The following is a 23,271-nucleotide window of genomic DNA, read 5'->3' on the forward strand; positions in this document are numbered from 1 at the left end:
CCCGGAATGACAGCGATACGCTATGTGGAGGAAATTTTGCGTCCTCACATAATTCCGATGCGTCGTCAAATGGGGCGCAATTTCATTCTAATGCAAGATAATGCTCGCCCACACACTGCCAGGATTACAGTTGACTTCTTCGAAAAAAACAACATCGAGGTGTTACCACATCCAGCGATGAGCCCGGATTTAAATCCCATCGAACATCTGTGGGATATAATGGCAAGAAGGCTGCGTGATTTGGAGAGGCAGCCAACCAATCTCCAGCAATTGGAAGCAGCTCTACAGCGAATTTGGTTCGAAATTCCGCAGGCCACAATTAGAGCTTGCATTAATATGCGTGAGCGCCTGCAAGAGGTCATCCGAAGACAAGGCGGAAATACACATTTTTAAATACATACAACATACATCCCTTTTCCAACACACACACACACACACACACACACACACACATGATGGGCAAAATCCGATCAACAACCTCCCCGTGGTGCCCATCGGTTAATACAAATGTTGGCGGTTGCACAAAAATGCATAGATAATTTTGATACGCCGTAACTCCGCGAAAGAAAATCGCACGGGCTTCAATTTTTTTTTAAACTTGTAAAGAAAAGTCCATATTTTATGATAGTTATGATGATATTGACGAAAAAAATTTAGTACACCCCGTAGAGTTCGTCAAACTTTGCAATTTTTTGAAAAAAAAAACACGTCCTTACTTTTAAAGGGATGAAGAGAGGGAGAGAGAATGAAATCAAAATTTAACGAAAGTTTCTTAAAGTGGAGACTTTACCCTTTAAAACAAAAAAAAATTTTTTCAAATGCGATAATTTTTCGCGGAGATACGCTTATTTGAATTTAGGTGAAATTTTAATATTAATTGCGTGTTGCGATAATTTTTTTGACGAGTGTAGTATCGAAATACAATATCTGCGGCAGCTGTGTCACGTACGGAAACACGATACTGCACACGTACATAGATAGAGATGAGGAAAGAAAGGAGAGAATAAGAAAGACGATAAAAATATATTGCATCATCAATTTATTATAAATATGGATTCGACGAATCATTATCATGATGTTTCAACCACCAATTATAAATCTTAAATACATTTTCTAAAGCGCAATTTTTTACTTGATTTTCACAACGTACAGTATTCTTAATATCTAACTTATTTAAAGAAGCTACATCCTCATAGTCTGCATCCAAAGTTTCGATAATCACATCGTTTCTCGCATCATTGTCCAGTACATCAGCTAACCATTGTCGTTTTTCGTGCCCTTTAACGTACACGAGAGGTGACGCATCATCATCCTCCCCCGTTGCACCCATCACCGCCGTCATAATTAAACGTTTCGATTTCCAATATGAAACGTGTCCATCATTCCACGATAATCCATGATGATTTTTCATCAGCCATAAAACCTGACATCTCTCAGATTTTGTGAGCATGTGCCATGTAAAAATGTAATGAGAAAGTATGGATCCCTTTCTCAGAACAGCAGCTTCCTTCACGACAAAATTTTTGTCAACGATAAATCCTTGTAGATCCACAAACGTTGGCACAGCCATGATGACAAGATCTGATCGCAGACTGATGTCGATCGTCAAACATCTCAATCTTTTATATTTTTTCATATGCAATGGAGGGGATATTTGCTGACTTATGTAATTTTGCGGACTACATTGGTCAATGGATTATATTCGACAACCCGATCGTGCAAGATGAGACAATAGGCGGTAGTATTCGCCGGTATATTTTCCCTGCATTCAAACTCTATTCTCACGTCCACGGTAGCAGTTTTGACAGACTCGTTTTGTCGCGAGCAATCAATGACCGCGAGAGGACCGCAATGTAGAAACTTTGAAATGGTTAATAGCGTGGTGCTGTTATCGCATCCGTAATAAGATTTGCGAAAACGAGAGTACATGTTGAATAGAACGGCGAATCTATTTTTTTCAAAATCTAAATTTAAATCATCATAGGGATAAAATTCCGAGTTTAAATAGAGTTTAACGTTGGTCAATTTGCAGTCATCGAACAATGTAACATCTTGTGGCACTGAATTCTTTTTACCAGTTTGCAATGCAAAGATCACGTACCGTGGTTTCTCTAGCTGGGAGGCGGCTTTCACGGTCCATGAATGCTTAGTCGTGCTATGCAGCAGAGGAAATTCGTATAGATCCCAAGATCTGAAACTCATGTTCAAGTATCGTCCGCTTTCCAACATTCGCAACATCGACAATTTATTAATCTCGTTCAATATTACATGAGGCATACGCCACTGTATCTTGAGTAATTCAATCTCTGCTTCCGACGATGGGTGTCCGAATAGACAATTATTATCGTTGCGCGAACGTATCAAAATCAATTCGTGACGAGCGTTAATCACAACGCGTTTATAATCTTCGCAAAATCCTAGCAGCATGTTGAGCGGTACGCAATAGTTGAAATAATTTTTGTCACCATTGTACGTCAAATCCCACGCAGCGTTCTTCAAGTTTATACTTTTCTGGTGCGTTAGAGAGACATAATTTTTGAGCGTCGAAGTTATTCCAACATTTCTGTTGCGATCAATCTCTACTCCGTCGAGTTCGTATCGAAGCTCATCAAACATGAATGCGACGCAATTGTTTCCCAATACAACCTTCATTTCGTCATTCGCTTTACGCACATTAAACCTTCCCTCGATGTAAAGAAAGCTTTCGCACGGTAACGTGTACAAATCCTGATGTTGTATAGGTATTCGTATCTCGTCGCTGTATCCAAGCGTCGTATTGGCGTACGGATTGTATGTATGAGTCTCAATCTTGACGATGCGATCGTCAAAGACTGGCTCACCTCCGATATTCAAAATATCAATCATTCTTTTCGTACGATGAATCCCAATGATTTTAAAAATTCACGATTCAACGCGCTCAGCTTCTTCTTAATGGCTATCTTATTATTGTCACCCGATATCGCAATAGTATTGTCCCTCGTAAAAGTATTGTCTCTCGCGTGCTCCGTTTCGTTCAGCACGAGCATACTATGTTTGTCGCCGCCGTATATGCAATCTTACGGTAATTTCCTCTCCTCGAAAATCGAGCAATCGACCTCTTTGATCCACAATACGTATCGTTAAATCCGTAATGCTCCGTACAATGATCGGCAGGTAAATGATCTGTGCCGGCGTTTCCGATATCTTATGTCCTGGTGGTACGCTCGGTGAAAATTCATGTATTGTGTGTACGCGCATGCCATTGCTGTACGCACCAGTAGTCACGTTACATTCTATACGAATAATATTTACGTTTATAATATTAACTGGTTCATCCGATTCGTACCACTCGCGAGGTTGCAATATACGATTCGATGAGAATCCAAGCAAGGATCCTACATTGTCGGGTTTGGTAAAGTTTATTCTGTAGGCACATTTGATTTCGCTCTTTAGCGTGCTATGATTGGCGCGAAGCGCTATTGGATATTCCTCATCATAATCGTTTTCAACATCTCTGGAAAGGTGTTCATCTTGCAAAATTGCACGTTTGAGATAGTCATTTATAGCGTGCAATTCGTACGATCCTTCGGGAATCGTAATTTCTTTGTCGTCGTTGCCAAAGTAAAATTTATTATTCAAAAAATTTACATTTGGAATCGTATGATAAGTTTCAAAATCCGTTAATCCAAGCTCGTAATCGGCATCAGTCAAATCTATAGCGGGAAAATAGCTTACAGCGAGAACGCTGCTTCTGCCAGTCAACGTAAGTGTCAGTGACATGTCGAACGAATACTGAGTCGTGACGATGGATTGTCAGGCTTTAAATTGATCGTCGACTGTTTGAAGAAATTTTAAACACAACTGTCCACAGATACTCTGATTGTAACTTTGATAAGATGCATAATTGTATTCAATTTTCACTCGTCCGAAATATCGCACAAGTTCCTTGGGTGGTCGAAGGTTTCCAAAACTGTCGAAATATACGACACGATCTCCCCTCTTTGCGTACGCTACCCAATGAGTACCGGGACCATCAACGTCATCCAAATTGACGATACCGCTCTCGTTTCGTCGTACACCGCTTATTGGTAAATTATTGCGCATGAAAACACCTCTAAAGAACGGTATGTGCATACGTTTCGCCAATTGTTCCAATTGCACGTTAGTTGTCGCACCCGTAGGCATTTTTAATGTTTTTTCGACGTTTTTTTTTTCTCTTAGACTTTGTTGAGAATCCCTGTCCACGCTTGTACGGAGCGAGATAAAGTCCGCGACCTTCCATAGCGCGATTGTGACGCTGCAACTCTTCCAGTTGCGCCGCCTTGCTATCGTTTACCGCCTTTGCGATTCCCGCCGCACCGCCGGCCAAAGAACCGACAACTCCCAACAACGGTAAAAGTGGTAAAATACCACCGCGTTTCGCTACTGGAAGTATTCGTTTTTTCCTCCTCTTTGTCGTCGATGGCTTTTTCATCCCCATGCCGAGTTTTGTCTTTGCCTTCATTGCCGCCCAAACAGTCGTAGCGGCTGCTCTTTCACCAAGAGTCGAATCCCTCGCGGTAATGCGTTCTCGCGCTCTTGCAGCTAGTATGCGATCCGCGACGTGTCGTTGACCGAGGTCGTTGCTTCGTGAGTAAGCAATGTCGTGCTCGCGACAAGCGGCGTCCAATGGATTGATGCCTCGATCGCCTCTAGCCAATCGTTTCTCTAATCGAGTTCCCGGGCCGCAAAACTGATAACCGGGAATATGTAATTCGATGGGAAGCGCGTTTATCGCACGATTTAAGAGACCGCTACCTCTTACGATTCTCGCTGACATTCGTAGCAATCTTTTATTAACGGTGGCGGACCGTCGATGTGCGTTCGCTGCCACGGCTGATTGTAATGTCGCATGCACGAACGATATTGTCGAACCTCCGAATCAGCCTTTATATATTCTGGAAGCTTGTCCCACAATCGTTCCACGTAATCACCAAAATTTTGTAGTAAAACAATCTTTGGGATATACTGCAATTGTTCGGCGGTAAGCCGGAAAATGTCTCTTTCATCCGACAGAAGGAGAAACATTTTGATACTGAACGGTTTCGAGTTGAGACACCTCTATAAATAGGTCTCCCCCCCCCTCGTGATCATTCGCAAAATTGATTCGAAAGAGAAAACATACGGTTCGTGCGACAAGCGCGGATAATCAAAGTATCAAATTTCGACGATAGACTAATATCGGAGAAAAAAGTACGCAAGCATGGAAACATGCTACCGACTACTATACGCGGTATCGTTTGCGGCCCTTCAAACTGCGGTAAGACAAACGTGTTGATTAGTTTGATAGGAAGTCCGTACGGTGTACGTTTCGAGAACGCGTACGTATACTCGAAATCGCTTCAACAACCGAAATATAGATACTTGGAAAATTTATTAGCACCTATAGACGAAATTGGTTATTTCACATTCTCTAATAACAGTGATGTCATTCCACCGAGCGAGGCGCTTCCGAATTCCATCTTTATCTTTGATGACGTGGCATGTGACAAGCAAGATACGATAAGAGAATACTTTGCAATGGGTCGACACTCGAGCGTCGACTGTTTCTATCTTTGTCAAACGTATGCCAAGATACCTAAGCATCTTATACGCGACAATGCGAATCTTTTGATTTTATTTAAACAAGACGGCACAAACTTGAAACATGTATACAACGATCATGTAAATACCGACATGTCTTACGACGATTTCCGCGCATTGTGTCAGAAATGTTGGCAACGCAAATATGGCTTCGTAGTCATTGATAAAGACAGCACGTTGATCAATGGACGATATAGAAGAGGATTTAATGATTTCGCGATACCGTAAAGCGATCAGTCGTCATCGACACATCGATCAAGCATCATGAACGGCGATCGTGAAAAGATTGCGATAGAGATTGCAAAAATGAGCGAATCAATTCGCAAAAAATATCGCGCTTTGAAAACTGGTAAAATGGAGGAAGACGTTGCATTGGAAAGACAATTTAAGCCAATTACCGAACCTTTAAAACAGCTTATCGAAAATACTGTGGAATCTGATGCGGCGAAAATTGAACCATTGAGTTTAACGTTTGGAGAGAAGCACGAGGAAAAAATAAAAGAGTCGAAGCAAGGAATAAAGCGAGCACGGATAAATATGCCGATAAACGATTCGCCGATATATTTGACACCGAATCGATCGAAACGAAGGAAACAATTTTCTAATATGGCTACTGTTTCTACTCCGATAAAAGTACAACCGCGTCAAACAATACCATCCCCGTCCGTCGAAGAAATTTATGAGACCACGCCCGATTCGTTTGTAACATCGGTCCGACATGAATTAGAAACGTCCGAAGATCAGAAAACGTTCCGAGATCATTTTGGTCCACTAGCGCAAAAATATATAGGAGCTATCATGAGTGTTGATAAAAATAAGAGTATGGATTACGTCTACGGTGTTAAATTTACCAGCGAAGGAATGATGCTCGGTGATAAACGTTTCGATGTGGACATGGAAGATAATATAATTATCGATGGAATAAAATATACGGGATCCGAAGGTATCTACGATTTGATTTTTAGAAAATTTCCCAATCATAAAAAATACACTCAAGACGATTTGTATAAATATCAAAGTATATTAAAAGCAACAAATGCGCATAAACGTGACAACAAAGTTAACAATCCTATTAAAAGTAACAAAGGATACAAGTACAAATATATAATTGCACCATTATTCCCCGATAGAAAGGTGGGAAGAGGTATAGACGCGCCGCACACCATGACGCTAAGCGACAACATGATCGATTACGTGCATTGGAACGATCCCAACGAATTGGTAGATCGTTTGCGATTGCTGGACGCCTCGCGTCGAGCCGGCAACAATGCTCACGACAATGAAATCTTGTCAATTATCGAAGAACTTCGCGAGGCTGGCATTATTATAAATTAAACTATGCGTCAACGATACATGTCATTCCGTCAAAGTTCTCGGTACCGAAATGTCGATTAATAAATTTGGATTATCGCTCGGAACGTCGAATAATTTGTACTATCAATGGAATGGATTATTGAGAAATTACGTTCGCGATAACGCTCTCTGCCAGACTACTACCGGCTTTGACGCAAGGTCGCGCAAGATTCAACGTGTAGCGCAACCGGAAACTGATACTGACGCCGTCAACAAACGATACGTGGATAAACTTTTGAGAGATCGACAGGGAGAAATTGAGCAAAAAATTATCACGCTTGAAACACACGTGCAGGCGCTACGAATAATGATGGACGAGATAAAGAATGTGCTGAGATATGCAACATCTGACTCGACACAGTAAACGAGACATACTAATATCGCAATATTAATTATGCCTCGATCAAACGTGCGAAAGAAGATAAACACCTCCGAAAAGCGACAACTTGTCGAGGAACTACATGCTCCGGCGAGAAGAAATTTTCCACGAAGACGCGTCATTGTACGCGGATACGACGATCTGTGGCAGGCGGACGTGGTCGACATGCGTTCGTATTCTCGACTCAACAAGGGTCATAAATACATACTCACAGTTATCGATGTGTTGAGCAAGTATGCGTGGGCCGTACCGCTCAAGAGTAAGAGCGGAAACGAAATGTCCGAAACGATCGCAAAGATTATTGGAGACGATAAAAGGTGTCCGAAAAATTTTCAAACCGACAGAGGAAAAGAATTTTACAACGCGAGTGTGCAGAAACTCATGAAGAAACACAACATTAATCATTACTCGACGTATTCCATTATGAAAGCCTCGGTCGTGGAACGATTCAACCGTACTTTGATAAACAATATGTGGAAAATGTTTACGCTCAACGGAAATTACAAATGGATCGACGAGCTATCTCGACTCGTTGCAGAGTACAATACGCGAAAACATCGCACCATCGGTATGAGACCTGCCGACGTCACTCCAGCGATCGCCGACAAACTTTTAAATACGGTGTATAGCAATGTAAAAATTGCGGCTCCGACAAAATTTAAAGTAGGCGATTCGGTACACGTAAGCAAATACAAGATCATCTTTGAAAAAGGTTTCACACCTAATTGGACGACCGAAGTTTTTAAGATTGTCGAGGTGCAGAAAACTAATCCCGCGACATTCATACTCCAAGATTCGCGTGGAGATCCCGTCGCTGGAGGATTCTACGAATACGAATTACAACGCGTCGCTAATCCCGACGTTATCTCGTGGAAAAAATTTTGCGGGAAAAGGGTGATGACGTATACGTGAAATGGTTGGGAATGGATAAATCATACAACTCTTGGATACATAAAAATAGTGTATTATAAATATTTATTAAAATAATATACATATAAACTATATAAATAATTTAATATATAAATATTTAATAATATAAAAATATATAAAATGTATTAAATATAAAAATATATACATGGTTATGTACAAAATATACAATTAATAATAAATAAAATATACATTTATTTACAATGGTATTCTATAATGTCCCCACGGTAACGTATCGGTGGTTTCGGGTACGATATACCGCTTATCGTCGTACGGACTCAGAGCAATTTTCGTCTCGCAGATCGTGTATACTTGGTGCAGTTTAGATCGTATACACGACTGCTGACGCGTCATTTCAATTTCTTCTTTCAAACACCGCGTGTAGTCGTCAAACGTTATCGTTCTCGCAACAACGTTACTCTTGACACCTTTAACTTTCTTCGTGTCCTTTTTTCCATTCACTCGTAACGCGTACATCTTTGCTCTGAGCCCGACGAATTCGGTCATTATGGTACCGTTGTTTTCGTCCTTCATCAGGCCCGGTACCTTTTTATTTACAAGCGGTATACCGTACGCATTATCCACCGCATAATCGCTCGTGTCGAATCTGATGATATTGCGCTTCATATTCTCATACACATCCGCGCACTCAATGTGATATATGAGACTATCCGTATCGGTGTACATTACCTGGCATTTGTCGCGATACATTGGCGTCATATACTCGTGATGAAACTCGTACAAACATGTCTTTGATATGTCGAGTATGCACATACCCACGTAAATCGGTTTGTAGAATTTCACCTCGAGTTTGTGCAATTCCACAGCGATTAAGTTTTCTGAAAAAACGCTTCTGCTGTGGAAATTTGGTTTCGCGATCATTGCCTCTGTGCCATATCGACCATCCCACTTTGTTAATAATTTAACATCGTCACGATTGCGTACATTTTCCATCGTTTTACCAAACACCGCATTGTTCATTAATTTATATAAATTTTTTTCGAAATCATTTTTAGCCAATGTTCTAAAATGTGTATTTAATTCTATGTAATTTCGAAGCCAGGGAGATTGTGAAAACTGTAAAATTCGATGTATTTTTGTAACGCGAAGACCGTGACGCGTACACTGCTGCAGGTTGCGGCAGTGTATCACGTAACGCTTCTTATCATATAACGTTGCAAGCAGTTTGAATTCCCGCTTGCCAGGTGGTTTGTCGCGTGTCGGGCAAAACGGTAGGTCAGTGTGCGCATCGTGAAGATGTTGCGGATACTCGAGGTCCACTTCGAGGACATAGCCTGTAGGCGAATCTAGCGTGATGGATGATACGTCAAAATTGGTCACGTCGTCGACCCATTGAAAATCGGCGTAAGGTAACGGTTGACACATTGCCCATCCGTACAAATTATTTACATCCAAGTACATCAAGTACGATGCTGGTTTCGATGGATCGTACGACTCCATGTACTTGTTATTAGCGCGAGCATATCTACCCGAACATTGACTCAGACCGCCGCGTATACCACGTTCGATGAACATAACCATGTCGATGTCAGTAAGCAACTCGAACGTAATTTTCGTATGCTTCAACATGGCGTCCCACGTGTATCCGGGGAGAATATAGTAATACGCGGGGTCGAGTCCGTAACTTTCGATACATTTATCTCGAAAGTTTTCGAAAATGTCGGCTAATAACAAGACATCAATTTTAAGGTACAAGTCGCTATATTCGCCTAGCGTCCGAATGGAGAATCGCGTCCAGATGTTCTCGGCGTGCGCGTAATCGCTCTCGGATACAGTGTCACCGGTCAAAGAACTGTAAAACGATTCGCGCGGTGGTAAACACGTATCTTGCAACCTATCTACCGAGTCGATGTATTCATACGGAAATACACCTTTCCGCGTTAACAAATTGAAATGTTCGATAGATAAATTTTGATATTCTGATTTTAAAATTTTGAGTTTGTCTTTATCCAAAAACGATGCCAATTTGTCGAGACTCGATGCGAGAAATTTGTATGAATCGATGAAACGTAATTTTACATGATTTTTTGATTCTTCATCCATACAAACATCTTTTGTGAATGAAATATATTTCTCTTTTGTTATCGGAAGTAACTCGATTCTCCCTTCGAACGATGTGGCTATTTCCTCGATAATAAAGTGTGAATCATAACCTGATAAATTATGAAAAACTATTGGAATACAAAAAGATTCTTTATAATTTAAATTGCAATTTGAGTGTGCTGGACCTCTGTACCGCCCGGTCAGATGGCAATGATCGCGAACGCGTGTATCGTCTTGCACGAACGGTTTTTCGCATATATGACATTGAGTGGCGCTATGGAATTTCTCCCACTCTTCGGGTGTTAAATTTACCATGGGGACATTTGTCTTTAAAATATTTTTTACACGTAACGCTAAATTTTTGAGGTCTTCGGCGAACCAAGCTATACAATCGGCGCTACGACGCGAATGATATGCCGATAAAGATTCGTCGTATGAACAATGTACATAATAAGTTAAACTAAATACTTGGTGATGTTGATATGCGTTTTTCTCTTCTTCCGTCTTGGCCAGAACGCATTCCAGGTCGGCGTAGACCACAAATGGAAGCCGCTCCTTCCGATTAAAGTTGTTGAACGATAACCACTTGTCCTTATCGCTCGGCAATCGGACAGCGCAATCATTCATCTTTCCACAGTCGACCGTATGCGACTGCAACTTGGTGTCCGAATTAAAATAATGCAGGCATCTGTAAAAGAAAAATTTTTTAGATTTATATACAATTTGCTACATAACTTATAATTATTCAAATTAAACTTACCGATCGCAGATATATTTTGGATTCTTGTGTTTGCTCAATTGTGAGCTCACGAGCCGGGATAAATTCTTAATCCAAGTGAAATGTCCGACGCTGTTGTCGTCTTCAATGTACAGCAAGTTGATATGCTTATCCCGCTTCTGCTCCGTAAGACGCATCGGGACAATGCTGTTCTTGTCTTCGATGCTGTACACATTTATAGAAATGTCATTGGCAAGTTCAAAATTTTTTATTTGGTTCACAGTCACTGGAAACTCAATGTTCTGGAGATTCAGCACTGTCGTGTAATGCGGGTACGATGATTCCCGTTCCGCCTTTCTTTCGGCGGGGTATAGTGCGGCGACCACTGCCCACGCGAAACATGCATTGTCCTTTGATTGTACATTAATCACCGCTCTTTTCATCATAATGTTCCGCAGTAATTTGATGTGACATCCCGCACGCAAAGGATTATACTTATTTATATTTACAGTTAAATTTAATATTCGCGACAAAGCCCACCCGCTGTCGCGTTCCTGAAACTCTTCCAGAGACGCTAGGGTGGGTTCGATAACGCGCCGTTCGTACCACTCGCGTAAATCGGATGTGCGAAAGAGTTCATAGTTTTTCGTGTTTATACTTTTATTGGCGCGTTTATCCCCAGCCACAAATTCACCGTTAAATATTGTGCTCACTTTCACATTATAATGTTTTTTCATAACGTCCTGCACATGTTCCAACACAATGTCTTTGGCATCATCGAGAAATTGGCGCGGTTCGATGTGATTATAATTTATCACTGCACCAGTCAATATACGACTCTCGAACGCCGCATCAATCTCGCGCCACGCAAGTCTATTTTGACGCGCACTACATCCGGCACCCGCGTGTATGAAACGTCCACGTACCGAATTTTTCAACCCTTCGAGGCGCGCGATCCGAGCAATCAGCGATTGTCGATATCCGATCGATAATCGCGGTCGCTTGATGCGACTTTGCTCTTCCAACGACTCGATATACGTATCACATCGTTGTTCCCACACAATGTAGTCTTCCAATGAATTCACCAAAGTGGATTGCTCTCGCAAATTTTGTTCCTCCATATTGTATCAGACTTGCGAAATGCGCTTCCCAATGATAGTTCTGGATGTACTTTAGCAAAAATACTGGTGGGGTGTGCCTCTTGATCATGATTTATATACTGTCTCATGCATATCATCGAACATTCTAGAATGATTTCATCTTAAAAAATTCCCCGGAATAGCGTGTGCAATTTAACCTTGATAATTTCACGTTTTGTCACGTACATTTGAAAAATCTGATGTGGTTGCATCGGGAGCAGCCGTACATCGGCGCTTGATTTTAGCACATTCAGCTAAATCTTTGTCTAGGGGTGATGTGCGTTTTAACCTTGGCGGTTAATCTTTGTTCCGATGCGCATCTTAACCTTGAAAATTTCACGTTTTGTCACGTACATTTAAAAAATCTGACGTGATTGCATCAGGAGCAGCCGTACATCGGCGCTCCATTTTAGCGCATTCAGCTGACATCGAACATTCTAGAATGATTTCATCTTAAAAAATTCCCCGGAGTAGCGTCTGCAATTTGACCTTGATAATTTCGCGTTTTGTCACGTACATTTGAAAAAATTTGACGTGATTGCATCAGGAGCAGCCGTACATCGGCGCTTGATTTTAGCACATTCAGCTAAATCTTTGTCTAGGGGTGATGTGCGTTTTAACCTTGACGGTTAATCTTTGTTCCGATGTGCATCTTAACCTTGAAAATTTCACGTTTTGTCACGTACATTTGAAAAATCTGACGTGATTGCATCAGGAGCAGCCGTACATCGGCGCTCGATTTTAGCGAATTCAGCTAAATCTTTGTTCTGGGGATGATGATGTCATCGCAGCCGTACATCGGCGCGACAAAATTTTAGAGGAAATTAAAATGTCGTGTCAGCAATAATCCCCTCTACATCGCAATTTGCGATACTATTTGAATTGATATTAATTCTAATACGATCAGTATTGCATCAATCGCGCGTGTGAAAGGTTCGCTGAAGAAATCGATATGAATTTTTACGTTCCGATTCGAAACGGTGAAACTCCACCGTGTAAGAAGCAAAAATGTGACACGTAAGTTTCGATCGTTTAAAAATTTTATTTATTATTTAATTATTTAATTTTTTAAATATTGATCTAATTTATATATTTTTATAGCATTCAGCCTCGTCGTGCGACTCGCATACTTGGAAGAAGATATGCTCTAACCCCAACGTCGTACAAGTATTTGGACATTGGAATAAGCGTTGGAGCTGTGTCGTACGTGGAACTGATTCTCGGTGATAATCGAGGTAATCAAATAGTGTTGCCTTTTTCAACATGGAATTTGTTGATGCAGAAGCAAGCAGACATTGAACAATTTCTACAATCGACTGCTCTCCCATTAAGGATTGGAGATTTATCGATTGAAATGTATCAATCGAAAATTGTAAAACTCACATTATGTGACAATTCTTTGTACATGAAACCACTGACATTATTACATTTATTTAATTTTGAAAATTGTATCGATCATATGCACAATTGGTTATGTGAGAATACGTATCTCGTAAATGAAAAATTTAAACGATTTGAAACTGTTTTACGACGTAACAATATTACTACTGTATGCGATGCTGTAAAAACGATACGTGATAGTGACGTCTTTAACAGCGAATCAATAATCGATTGCGAATTATTAACATGTGCTGTAAATGATATTCTTTACGATGCGTGCAATAAATAATTATTTTTATTCCATCTATGATTTTAATTCTTTCCTTCCATACGAATAAGAATAGTTATACTTTTCTCAACACGCTCCGCTAAAGATGTAGAGAAATGCTGAGGTAGATGAGACGTGATGCTCTAGTTGGAATGAGACAAAAGATATTAAAAGATATATAATGAAGAGGAGCCTGCGACATTAGAATATTATTTCTTTCGTTGTTCTGTGCTTGTCACAAAGTTGTGGAGAGTGTGTGAGGAAGAAAAGTGAACAAAATTATGTGTATTCCTAAACCATACAAACCGAGGTCCGATCCTCGCTTTTACTCTGATCTCCCGAGAATACACATTGCAAAATGTTTCTGGACCGAATCCTACCAACGTCGAAACCGACACTACTGCAAGGATTGTCGGTACGGATTTTATCGAAATTATGCATTAAAACATAATTATTTCCACGGGTTCTTCGAGGGACCGTTTACACCGTTTAGGTGCTGTCACTGCGGCACGGAGGTAACGGTGATAAGGTCTGTCCTAGACTGCAAGGATTGTTACCAGGAATATTGTCATACGTTCCGTACCCTCAAGAGACAAGGATATGATGTAGATAATATGTCCATCATAGTATATAATACTGACCGAATGGAAATATGGAAGATACATTTTTTACCATCTGAACCTCCTAGTATAGAAGAGCAACGAGAGGAGTTGCTGGAACCTTATTACATGCTGCCTACTCAGAGCGAAAATTCGGCGACGCGTAACGAACTCTTCTTTCAAGAAACATAATTTGTAAGTAACTTTCAATTTATAATATATCAAAAGTTCTAAAATAAATTATTAAAAACTATTCAAATGTCTTTTTCTGTTCCAGGAGCGGCTCCACTCAGCCCGGCACATCGACCCCTTAGCATTCTAGGAGCGGCCTCCTCCTTAGCCCGGCGCACTCCCCCCAAATATATTATTCTTATTATTTTATTATTATATTATTATTATTATTTTTTTTAATTTTATATCATATATTATTATATATTAAGCGCACACATACACACACACACACACACACAAAATTGTATAATACATGCACACATTTAAATAAATTTTATATTTTAATTTAAAAAAAAAAGAAATGTATTTATTTACGCGCCTCTCCTTGCGCTCCCATCCTTTGCGTCTCTCTTGCGCTAGTTGTAAGAATTTATCGTTTTCTCTCTCTCTTTCGTACGCGCTATCGTTCTAACAATAAGTCTCGCGTTAGTTGTAAGTCTCGCGTTAGTTGTAAGTCTCGCGATATCTTCGTTCTCGCTCGCACGCGTTATCTTAACTATTATCGTTCTCTTTTGTATGCGTTCTCTTCGCGATATTATCGTTCTCTCTCATTCATATGCTCATCGCTATCACTCACTTACCTTTGCGTCGTCCTTCTCCCACTTATGCAGCATCTTACAATGCGTCGTCCTTGTTCCACGTTGACGTCATCCTTGTCGTATGTTGATGTCGTCCTTGTCACACTTGATGCCATCCTTGTCGCACTGTCCTCTTCACAAACTTTACGCTATCCTTTTCAAACCAGTGCACCGTCCTTCTCACACGTGGACACATCGCGGGCCCGCCGCGGATCCCCCCTTCCCGCGCGGACCCCCTCGTCCACCGGTCGCGCCGCGGATCCCCCCTACCCGCGCGGACCCCCTCGTCCATCGCTCACGCCGGGGATCCCCCCTTCCCGCGCGGATCCCCTCGTCCATCGCTCACGCCGCGGATCCCCCCTTCCCGCGCGGATCCCCTCGTCCATCGCTCACGCCGCGGATCCCCCCTTCCCGCGCGGACCCCCTCGTCCATCGCTCGCGCCGCGGATCCCCCCCCTTCCCCGCGCGGACCCCCTCGTCCATCGGTCGCGCCGCGGATCCCCCCCCTTCCCCGCGCGGACCCCCTCGTCCATCGGTCGCGCCGCGGACCTCCCCCCTACCCGTGCGTGACGTCACTCCCCGCACGTGACGTCATCATCCCCCGCACGTGACGACATCATCCCCCGCACGTGACGTCATCATCCCCCGCACGTGACGTCATCATCCCCGCGTGACATCATCATACCCGCGTGACGTCATCATCCCCCCCCACGTGATGTCATCATCCCCCGCATGATGTCACCCCCCCCGCGTGATGTCATCCCCCGTGACGTCACCCCCCCCCCCGCGTGACGTCACCCCCCCGCCGGTTCCCCTCGCCCCTCACCCCCCCTCGGAGCCCCTGGGTTAGAAACCTCATAGTATTACTACTTGCAAGTATAAATTATAAATAAAATTTTTATATATGAAATTTTTATGTAAAATTTTATATGAAATAGATAAATTATATTATTATTTACCCAGTGAGAAATGAGAGGTCGATTCGATGTCGATTCGATGTCGATGCATCTGGAACGCGTCGAGTCGAAATTGAGATCGACAAATGCCTCATATCAATGTGTTATGAACTCGTGTGGTTGGTTTCTGACATCTCTTTAGCCCTTCTTCCCAGTGAGAAATGACAAGTCGGATAGACGTTTGTTAGACGTCTAAGATGTCTAATAAACGTCTATTGGACATCTATTAAACGTCTTAGACGTCTATATTTGTGATCCTTTCCCATAAGAAGATTTTACACAAGACTTATTCCAACGACGTCGATTCGACATCATTTCGATGTCGATATCGGCTCGAAGTGCATATATTAAAATTATCGAAGCCCAGCTTCATATTATTATTCGCTTGCATAGCTCTGCTTCAGCCGAATTAAACATTAAACAACAAATTAATAAATTTATATCTAAATAATAATTATTAATATATATCATTAATATTATATATAATTAAATATTTAAATTAAAATTAAATAAATAATTATTTATTTATAATGATTAATAAATTATTAATGATTATATATTTTTATATATTAATACAATTATATGATATTTTAATTCATATATAATGATATTCATCCTTCTTAATTGTTAATTATTATTATTAATCTTTTTTTTAATTTTAAAATTGTAATATTATACATTAATATTAAAGATTAATAATAAATAATTAATTATAATTAATTATTTCATAATATACATATATACATATACCAATTATAATTAAATAATAAAATTTATTATATATATATATATATATATATATATATGTGGCGGCTACAATCCACCACACATACAGCGCCTACTGAACCGCACGCCGTACACGCGCTACGCGTACGGCGATGCGAGCCCTAAGGCGATTCAGTACGAGGCGAGCCGACAGATGTCCGCAGGGGCAAACCGTTTCGCATAAGAGAAATTTGGCAGCCTCGCTATATAAGACCGCGCGAGACGACGGAACACCGAGTCGCGGCTTGAGAATAGCAGAGCAACATCGCTCTATATCGACAGCCAAGACTTGTTATTTTTTGCATGAGGAGATTATACCTTCTCAGGAATTAATTGTGGTAGAGCTTTGCGCTCTCGCACCATTTCACGGCGGAGGAGTCAAATTCCACGGCCACTCTCGACGCCCCGATCACCAGGGCCGGTCAGATCACCGTGGAAAGAGGCGCCCAGGGCACCCTGCACAAACCACTCGGCAGGAGAGAGGAAGGTCTCGTTCCAACTTCTGCCCTGGAAATTGGAGAAGATTGACCTGGAACCACCGAGATTTACTCGTCCACCACGGTACCTGCTTGAAGTCTGGGACGTGCGAATACGGAGATATACTTCGCCGACTGGACCTTGGAGCGTTCCAGTAGCAGTCTCACCGCTGCCACCGTCGCCGTTGTTCCGTGTGGCCTGGTCTGTTCACGAACAGACCAGGCCACACAGACGGTCCCATTAAGCCGTGTCCACAGGGGGACACAAGTGGGCACCGTTCACACCGTCGAGCAGAGCACCCAATCCGACTCTGATTGGGAAACACCCAGTCACAGCACGGCCACACAAACGGACCAGCTAAACGCCAACAACAACTCTCTAGGGTCCTTAAAAATAACTAAAGCCTGGCCACACATAACATAGAGAGCGGCTATAACTCCGCATATAAAACGGCCCTTTTAAGGGCCACCAAAGATAATTCAAAAATAACTGTATATAGTGTACATAATAAACCAATTATTCTGCTTACACCGCCTCGATTAATCACGGGAATCTCGACAACCGCTGCAAATCCTTCCACGAACGAAATACGAATACGCCTGAACATAAGCGCTACATATACAGGGTGAGCCATTTTAATTAACGCACGCAATTATTTCGGAAACAAAGCATTTTAGAGAAAAATGTTTCAGACAAAAGTTTTATGGTTTCGAGGGGGCCATAAGATGGTATCATTGGTTTGACCTTGAAGAGTTATTTGAAGGTCACATGAAGGTCACCTTCAATTTCTTAAATGGAACCTACTATTTGTCATTGCATATTCTTGTAGCTTATCTCGAGAGCTTTCCAAAACACTATAATTAAGTACCTTTTCGTTAAGTACTTTTTGAGTTATGAGGCTTGAAATAATTTCTTAATTTTACATAAACCGTAAAATATCTTGTAAAATATTCATTTTTCGATTCTTACCATAATACTTTTACGTACAAAATAATGAGAGGAATCAACTGGTGTAAAGAAAACACATAGTTGTTTTGAAGAAAAAATATATAATTTGCAATTAACAATTCCATATTTTTTCTTAAAAACAACTATGTGTTTTCTTTACACCAATTGATTCCTCTCATTATTTTGTACATAAAAGTATTAAGATAAGATAATCGAAAAATGAATATTTTACAAGATATTTTACGGTTTATGTAAAATTAAGAAATTATTTCAAGCCTCATAACTCAAAAAGTACTTAAGGAAAAGGTACTTAATTATAGTGTTTTGGAAAGCTCTCGAGATAAGCTACAAGAATATGCAATGACAAATAGTAGGTTCCATTTAAGAAATTGAAGGTGACCTTCATGTGACCTTCAAATAACTCTTCAAGGTCATACCATCTTATGGCCCCCTCGAAACCATAAAACTTTTGTCTGAAACATTTTTCTCTAAAATGCTTTGTTTCCGAAATAATTGCGTGCGTTAATTAAAATGGCTCACCCTGTATATATATATATATATATATATATATATATAGTATATATTTATTATATAAAATATTTATTAATGAAAAAAAATATTTTTTCTATTTCTTTCACTAAAATTATCTAAAAATCTACATTTTTTAAAATAAATTCATTTTTGTTATTTTATTGATTTTTCACTTATTTTTTACCTTTTTTAATATTAATTTTAATAAAAATTTTAATAATAAAATTTATATTTTATTTATATGAGTGTGTATATATATATATATATATATATATTCGAGGCAAATATTTACAACGGTACTTTGGCAACATTTGGGAGTTGATGCGCGCAACTATTACAATTGGCAATATTTTATTCGTCTGTAAAATGACCGTCCGCGTAGAAGTTCGAACCACTCATTTTCAAGCTTGGCGCCAATCGGCGCTTCAGCTGCTGTCATGTACGTGGTTCGCTTGTGTTATCCCCTCCACTCCGGTTGCATGTTGCTCGCGTCTTAATTCTGGCATCATTGCTTTAGATCGCTGGAAGCTGTGGAAGTAGCTGAAATTTGATTGTGAAAAGTAATAATGAATGTGGACGAGAACTTTGAGGGACCTCCCCCGGTACGTATAATATTTTCACTTCAAACGACTGTATTGCGTCGCTGGTCAAGTCGCATACAGGTAACTCGACCCTTTTATCAAGAATTACCTAACCTATCTTCTTCAGTTCAAGCTCAAATAATATATTATGTTTCTATAGTAAAAAAAAAAATTAAAATAATAAAACATATATTAAATTAAATAAAACATATATTAAATACAACATATATTATTAAATACAACATATATTAAAGCATAAAAAATTTGATTGATTTATATTATGCACACTCACTCTTTGCTTACATCATCATATATATCTTTTATATCACGGAAATCACTTTTAACTTTAGGCTTTAATTGTTCTTTAAACAATCGAATATTTTCAGCGTGATCATCGGCAGGATGATCGTGTAGTCTTTTAGATGACGAAATCTATCATTTTTCAATTTTTCTCAACCAGGACATCCTTTTCTTTTTTCTTTGCATAATAAATATTTATAGTAAATAATTAAATACAATTTCTCAAATAAACATGCATAATATGCAATGATTGCATATAATAGAATATAATATAACGTATGTATAATGTATATGTAATGTCATAATAATGTATATTACATACATAGTGACTGTTCGCTTTTCATGATACACTTTCACACACGTATGAGTATCCATTACATGTGTCTTCTAAGAGAAGACCTTCTCCGGCCCACCGGCTTTTTCCAGAGAAAGATAGGGATGTATGTGGGAGGAGGTCGGACGTGTCTTTACGCCCATTTGATCAACGAGCGACAGAATCCATCCGTGGCAACGGCATTGACGCATATCCTGTGGAGAGAGCATTCACACATTTTTCAGCCTAACGAATAATTGCTAGAAAACAATATTCGCAGATTAGAAAAATATGTGAGGCGCAAGTAGCTGGATCGGGAATCGAACTCGAGTCTTTCGCTTTCCGGGCAACTGCTCTAGACTACTGAGCTATCCAGACCTCACACCTAATGCTGCTTTTTAACACAGTGATATGCTCCAGAGCGATGTTGGTATCTCACTCGATGGATACAATGCCGATTGCCACAGAAGATCCCTGAAAGGTCGCTCGCTGACCAAATAAGTGCCGGTGGGCCTTCTCTTCTTATACGTGTCTTTTAAGAGAAAACCGTTCATTTTCTGTTTGATTCATTTTTCTAATTATTTAAAAAAAAAACAGACAATTCGAGAAAAACGACACAGAGCATAATGAAGCATAATGATAATATTTGAATATATGACGATCAACAAATCGATAAAATATTTTAATGCAACAACTTTCAAACTGCTCTTGTTTGAAAAATTTCTTCTCTAGATTTTTTCTGTTTGATATATTAATCAAATTATTCTTTAATATATATATATATATATATATATATATATATATATATCATAAGTTGTTAATATATATTGTATTATTTTGTTAGCTTTTGTTTTATAATATTTTTTGAATGTATATTTATAGATCAAATTCAATCATGTAATTTTAAAATTGTTAAATTGTCTGTACAATGTAACACACACACATACACGCGCGCGCGCAATATACATATAACAAGTGCTGTAACAATTATTATATTAAATAAACAAGTTGCAAGTTTTGCATATTTTTATCCTAGAGTATACCTTTTGCATGGGTTATTATGGAAAGCAAAAAATATTTTGATTATAAACCTGTATTAGAATATATCTTCAATGAAATAGCACCAATTCTATGACTAAAAACCATTATGACAGAGAATATAATAAGACATGAAAATAATAATAATAAACTTTAATAAATTACATGAAAATTATAATTCAAAATTAAATTATAAAGTTTCAATTCTATAAAAATTATAATTAAACATGCTGTCCAAGTTTCAATTATATAAAAATTGTTTTCAACTATATAAAAATAAGAAAAAAATAGATTCAATTATACATATTATAAAGCTTCAATTATATAAAAATTAAAATGTCTAAAGTTTCGAGATAAAATAAAATTATTTTCTCTGTATTTTATTATAAATATAAAAATTAACTTTGTGTCATTTTATAAAAATTATCTTTTCAAAATATACACAAATAATGGTTATTTTATAAAAATTGTCTTTTCAAAGTATACACAAATAATGGTGTGTGAAGAGCTTGATGTTTCTAAATCGGAAATTCAGGATTTTGTCTCACTTTTTAAATTTCGATTTTGACTTTTACAATGTCTCATATATATATCTCAAATTTTGGGATTATAATCTTTCGGGACTTTGCATGTTCTCCATGTTTTAATGTATGTATCATGGATGAGTGTTCGCAGGAGTAAGAGGCCTACACATCTCGTTGTGTGCATTTCGGAGAATCATCTGAATTAATTAAGCAGTCACCAGCTTTTGCTGTTGCAAAGTTTTGATGTCTTCTGAAGGTCTTAAGTCCTATGCATTTTTAAAGTTGCTTGTTGACTGTTGCTAGATCAGGAGAGACGTTTTGCTGCGCAGACAAAATCGGCAGGTGGAGAGATATTTAAGGAGGAGGCAGGAGCTTCTTGCTATCAGGGATGTTGCAAATACTCTGTACTCAACCGACGACGACGATGATGATGTCAATGAGTTTGCTTCCCAAGGGTCTGACCGTAACAGTTTTGCATCTGAAGTGGCAGAGGATATTGTTGGGCATAATGATGTGATGGACTCAAACAGTGATGATATCAGTGATGCAGATGAGGGAGCTGCTCCAGAGTTAGAAATCCTTAACCGACAGGAAGCATCAGCAGGGACTGGAGATACATCCCTTTACGTCAGAGAAGTAACAGTGAGAGCAATCCTGATCAAGGTGAAAATCTTGAAGTAGAGGAATATATTCAGGAAGTTCTCCGTCAGTGGGCTCGAAATGGTGATGCAGCATCCATGAGGAAGCTAGATGAATTGTTGATTAGGTTGTCAGTTGTGTTCCCTAATTTACCAAAATCGTACAAAACGTTATTGCAAACTCCAAGAAACATTGAAGTGTCGGAGTGGGAAGATGGCAGCCTTATGTGGTACAAGGGTATTCGGAAGAACTTGGACTTAATGGATCTACAGGAGTATCTAAGGAAGAATGGTAGGGTGGTCATTGATGTCAACATGGATGGCTTGCCGCTTTCAAAAAGCTCGCCATTAAAGTTCTGGCCTATTCTTGGTTATTTAGTTGGCACTGAAAACATGCCTTTTACTATAGGCATTTACCTTGGAAAGAAAGATCCAAATGATCTGTATGCATATCTGTATGATTTTGTCCCCGAGCTTGACTCTTTACTTCGAGAGGGTTATTCTGTCAATGATGTCGTCTACCCGTTTCATGTGCGGCATTACATATTAGACGCACCAGCACGGGCCTTTGTGAAGTGCTGTGTTCGCCACAATGCTTATTGCTCTTGTGAGAAGTGCTGTGTTCATGGTGAATATATTGCAAATAGAATGACATATGCTGACATAGATGCGGGACTGAGAACTGATGAGTCTTATAGAAACTAGACTCAACCAAACCATCATGAGGGACGTTCTCCACTGGAATTTGTTGGTACAGGAATGGTGACCCAGTTCCGACTTGATCCTTTCCACCTTGTTTATCTAGGTGTTTTCAAGCGACTTTTATCTGTGTGGACAATATGGAATGGTGGTTGGAAGCTGCACTGGACCGCTGTTGATGCAATTTCTGGTTTGTTAGACTTGCTATCTCCTATATGCCCTTCCGACTGCACTCGTAAGCCACGATCATTAAAGTACCTAAAA

At 39.6% G+C, this 23,271-nt stretch overlaps 2 protein-coding genes across 2 annotated transcripts; one reads left to right on the forward strand and one right to left on the reverse strand.

Annotated features, from left to right (window-relative positions):
* Positions 1-758: 758 nt before the first annotated feature.
* On the reverse strand, positions 759-11,633 carry LOC145969069 (uncharacterized). The gene is made up of 3 exons (XM_083094929.1): positions 11,085-11,633; positions 10,793-11,012; positions 759-791 (listed from the first exon to the last, which is right to left on the reverse strand). Exons 1-3 carry the CDS (start codon positions 11,486-11,488, stop codon positions 759-761), a joined length of 657 nt encoding a protein of 218 aa, XP_082951055.1. The 5' UTR covers positions 11,489-11,633.
* A 10,774-nt stretch (positions 11,634-22,407) lies between these two features.
* Positions 22,408-23,013, forward strand: LOC145969070 (uncharacterized). The gene has a single exon (XM_083094930.1). It carries the CDS (start codon positions 22,408-22,410, stop codon positions 23,011-23,013), a length of 606 nt encoding a protein of 201 aa, XP_082951056.1.
* The last annotated feature ends 258 nt before the right edge of the window (positions 23,014-23,271 follow it).

This window comes from Camponotus vicinus, unplaced genomic scaffold (genome assembly GCF_025532165.1).
Source record: "Camponotus vicinus isolate PSW18456_S1 unplaced genomic scaffold, iyCamVici1.0 SCAF_3, whole genome shotgun sequence".
Taxonomy (NCBI): domain Eukaryota; kingdom Metazoa; phylum Arthropoda; class Insecta; order Hymenoptera; family Formicidae; genus Camponotus; species Camponotus vicinus.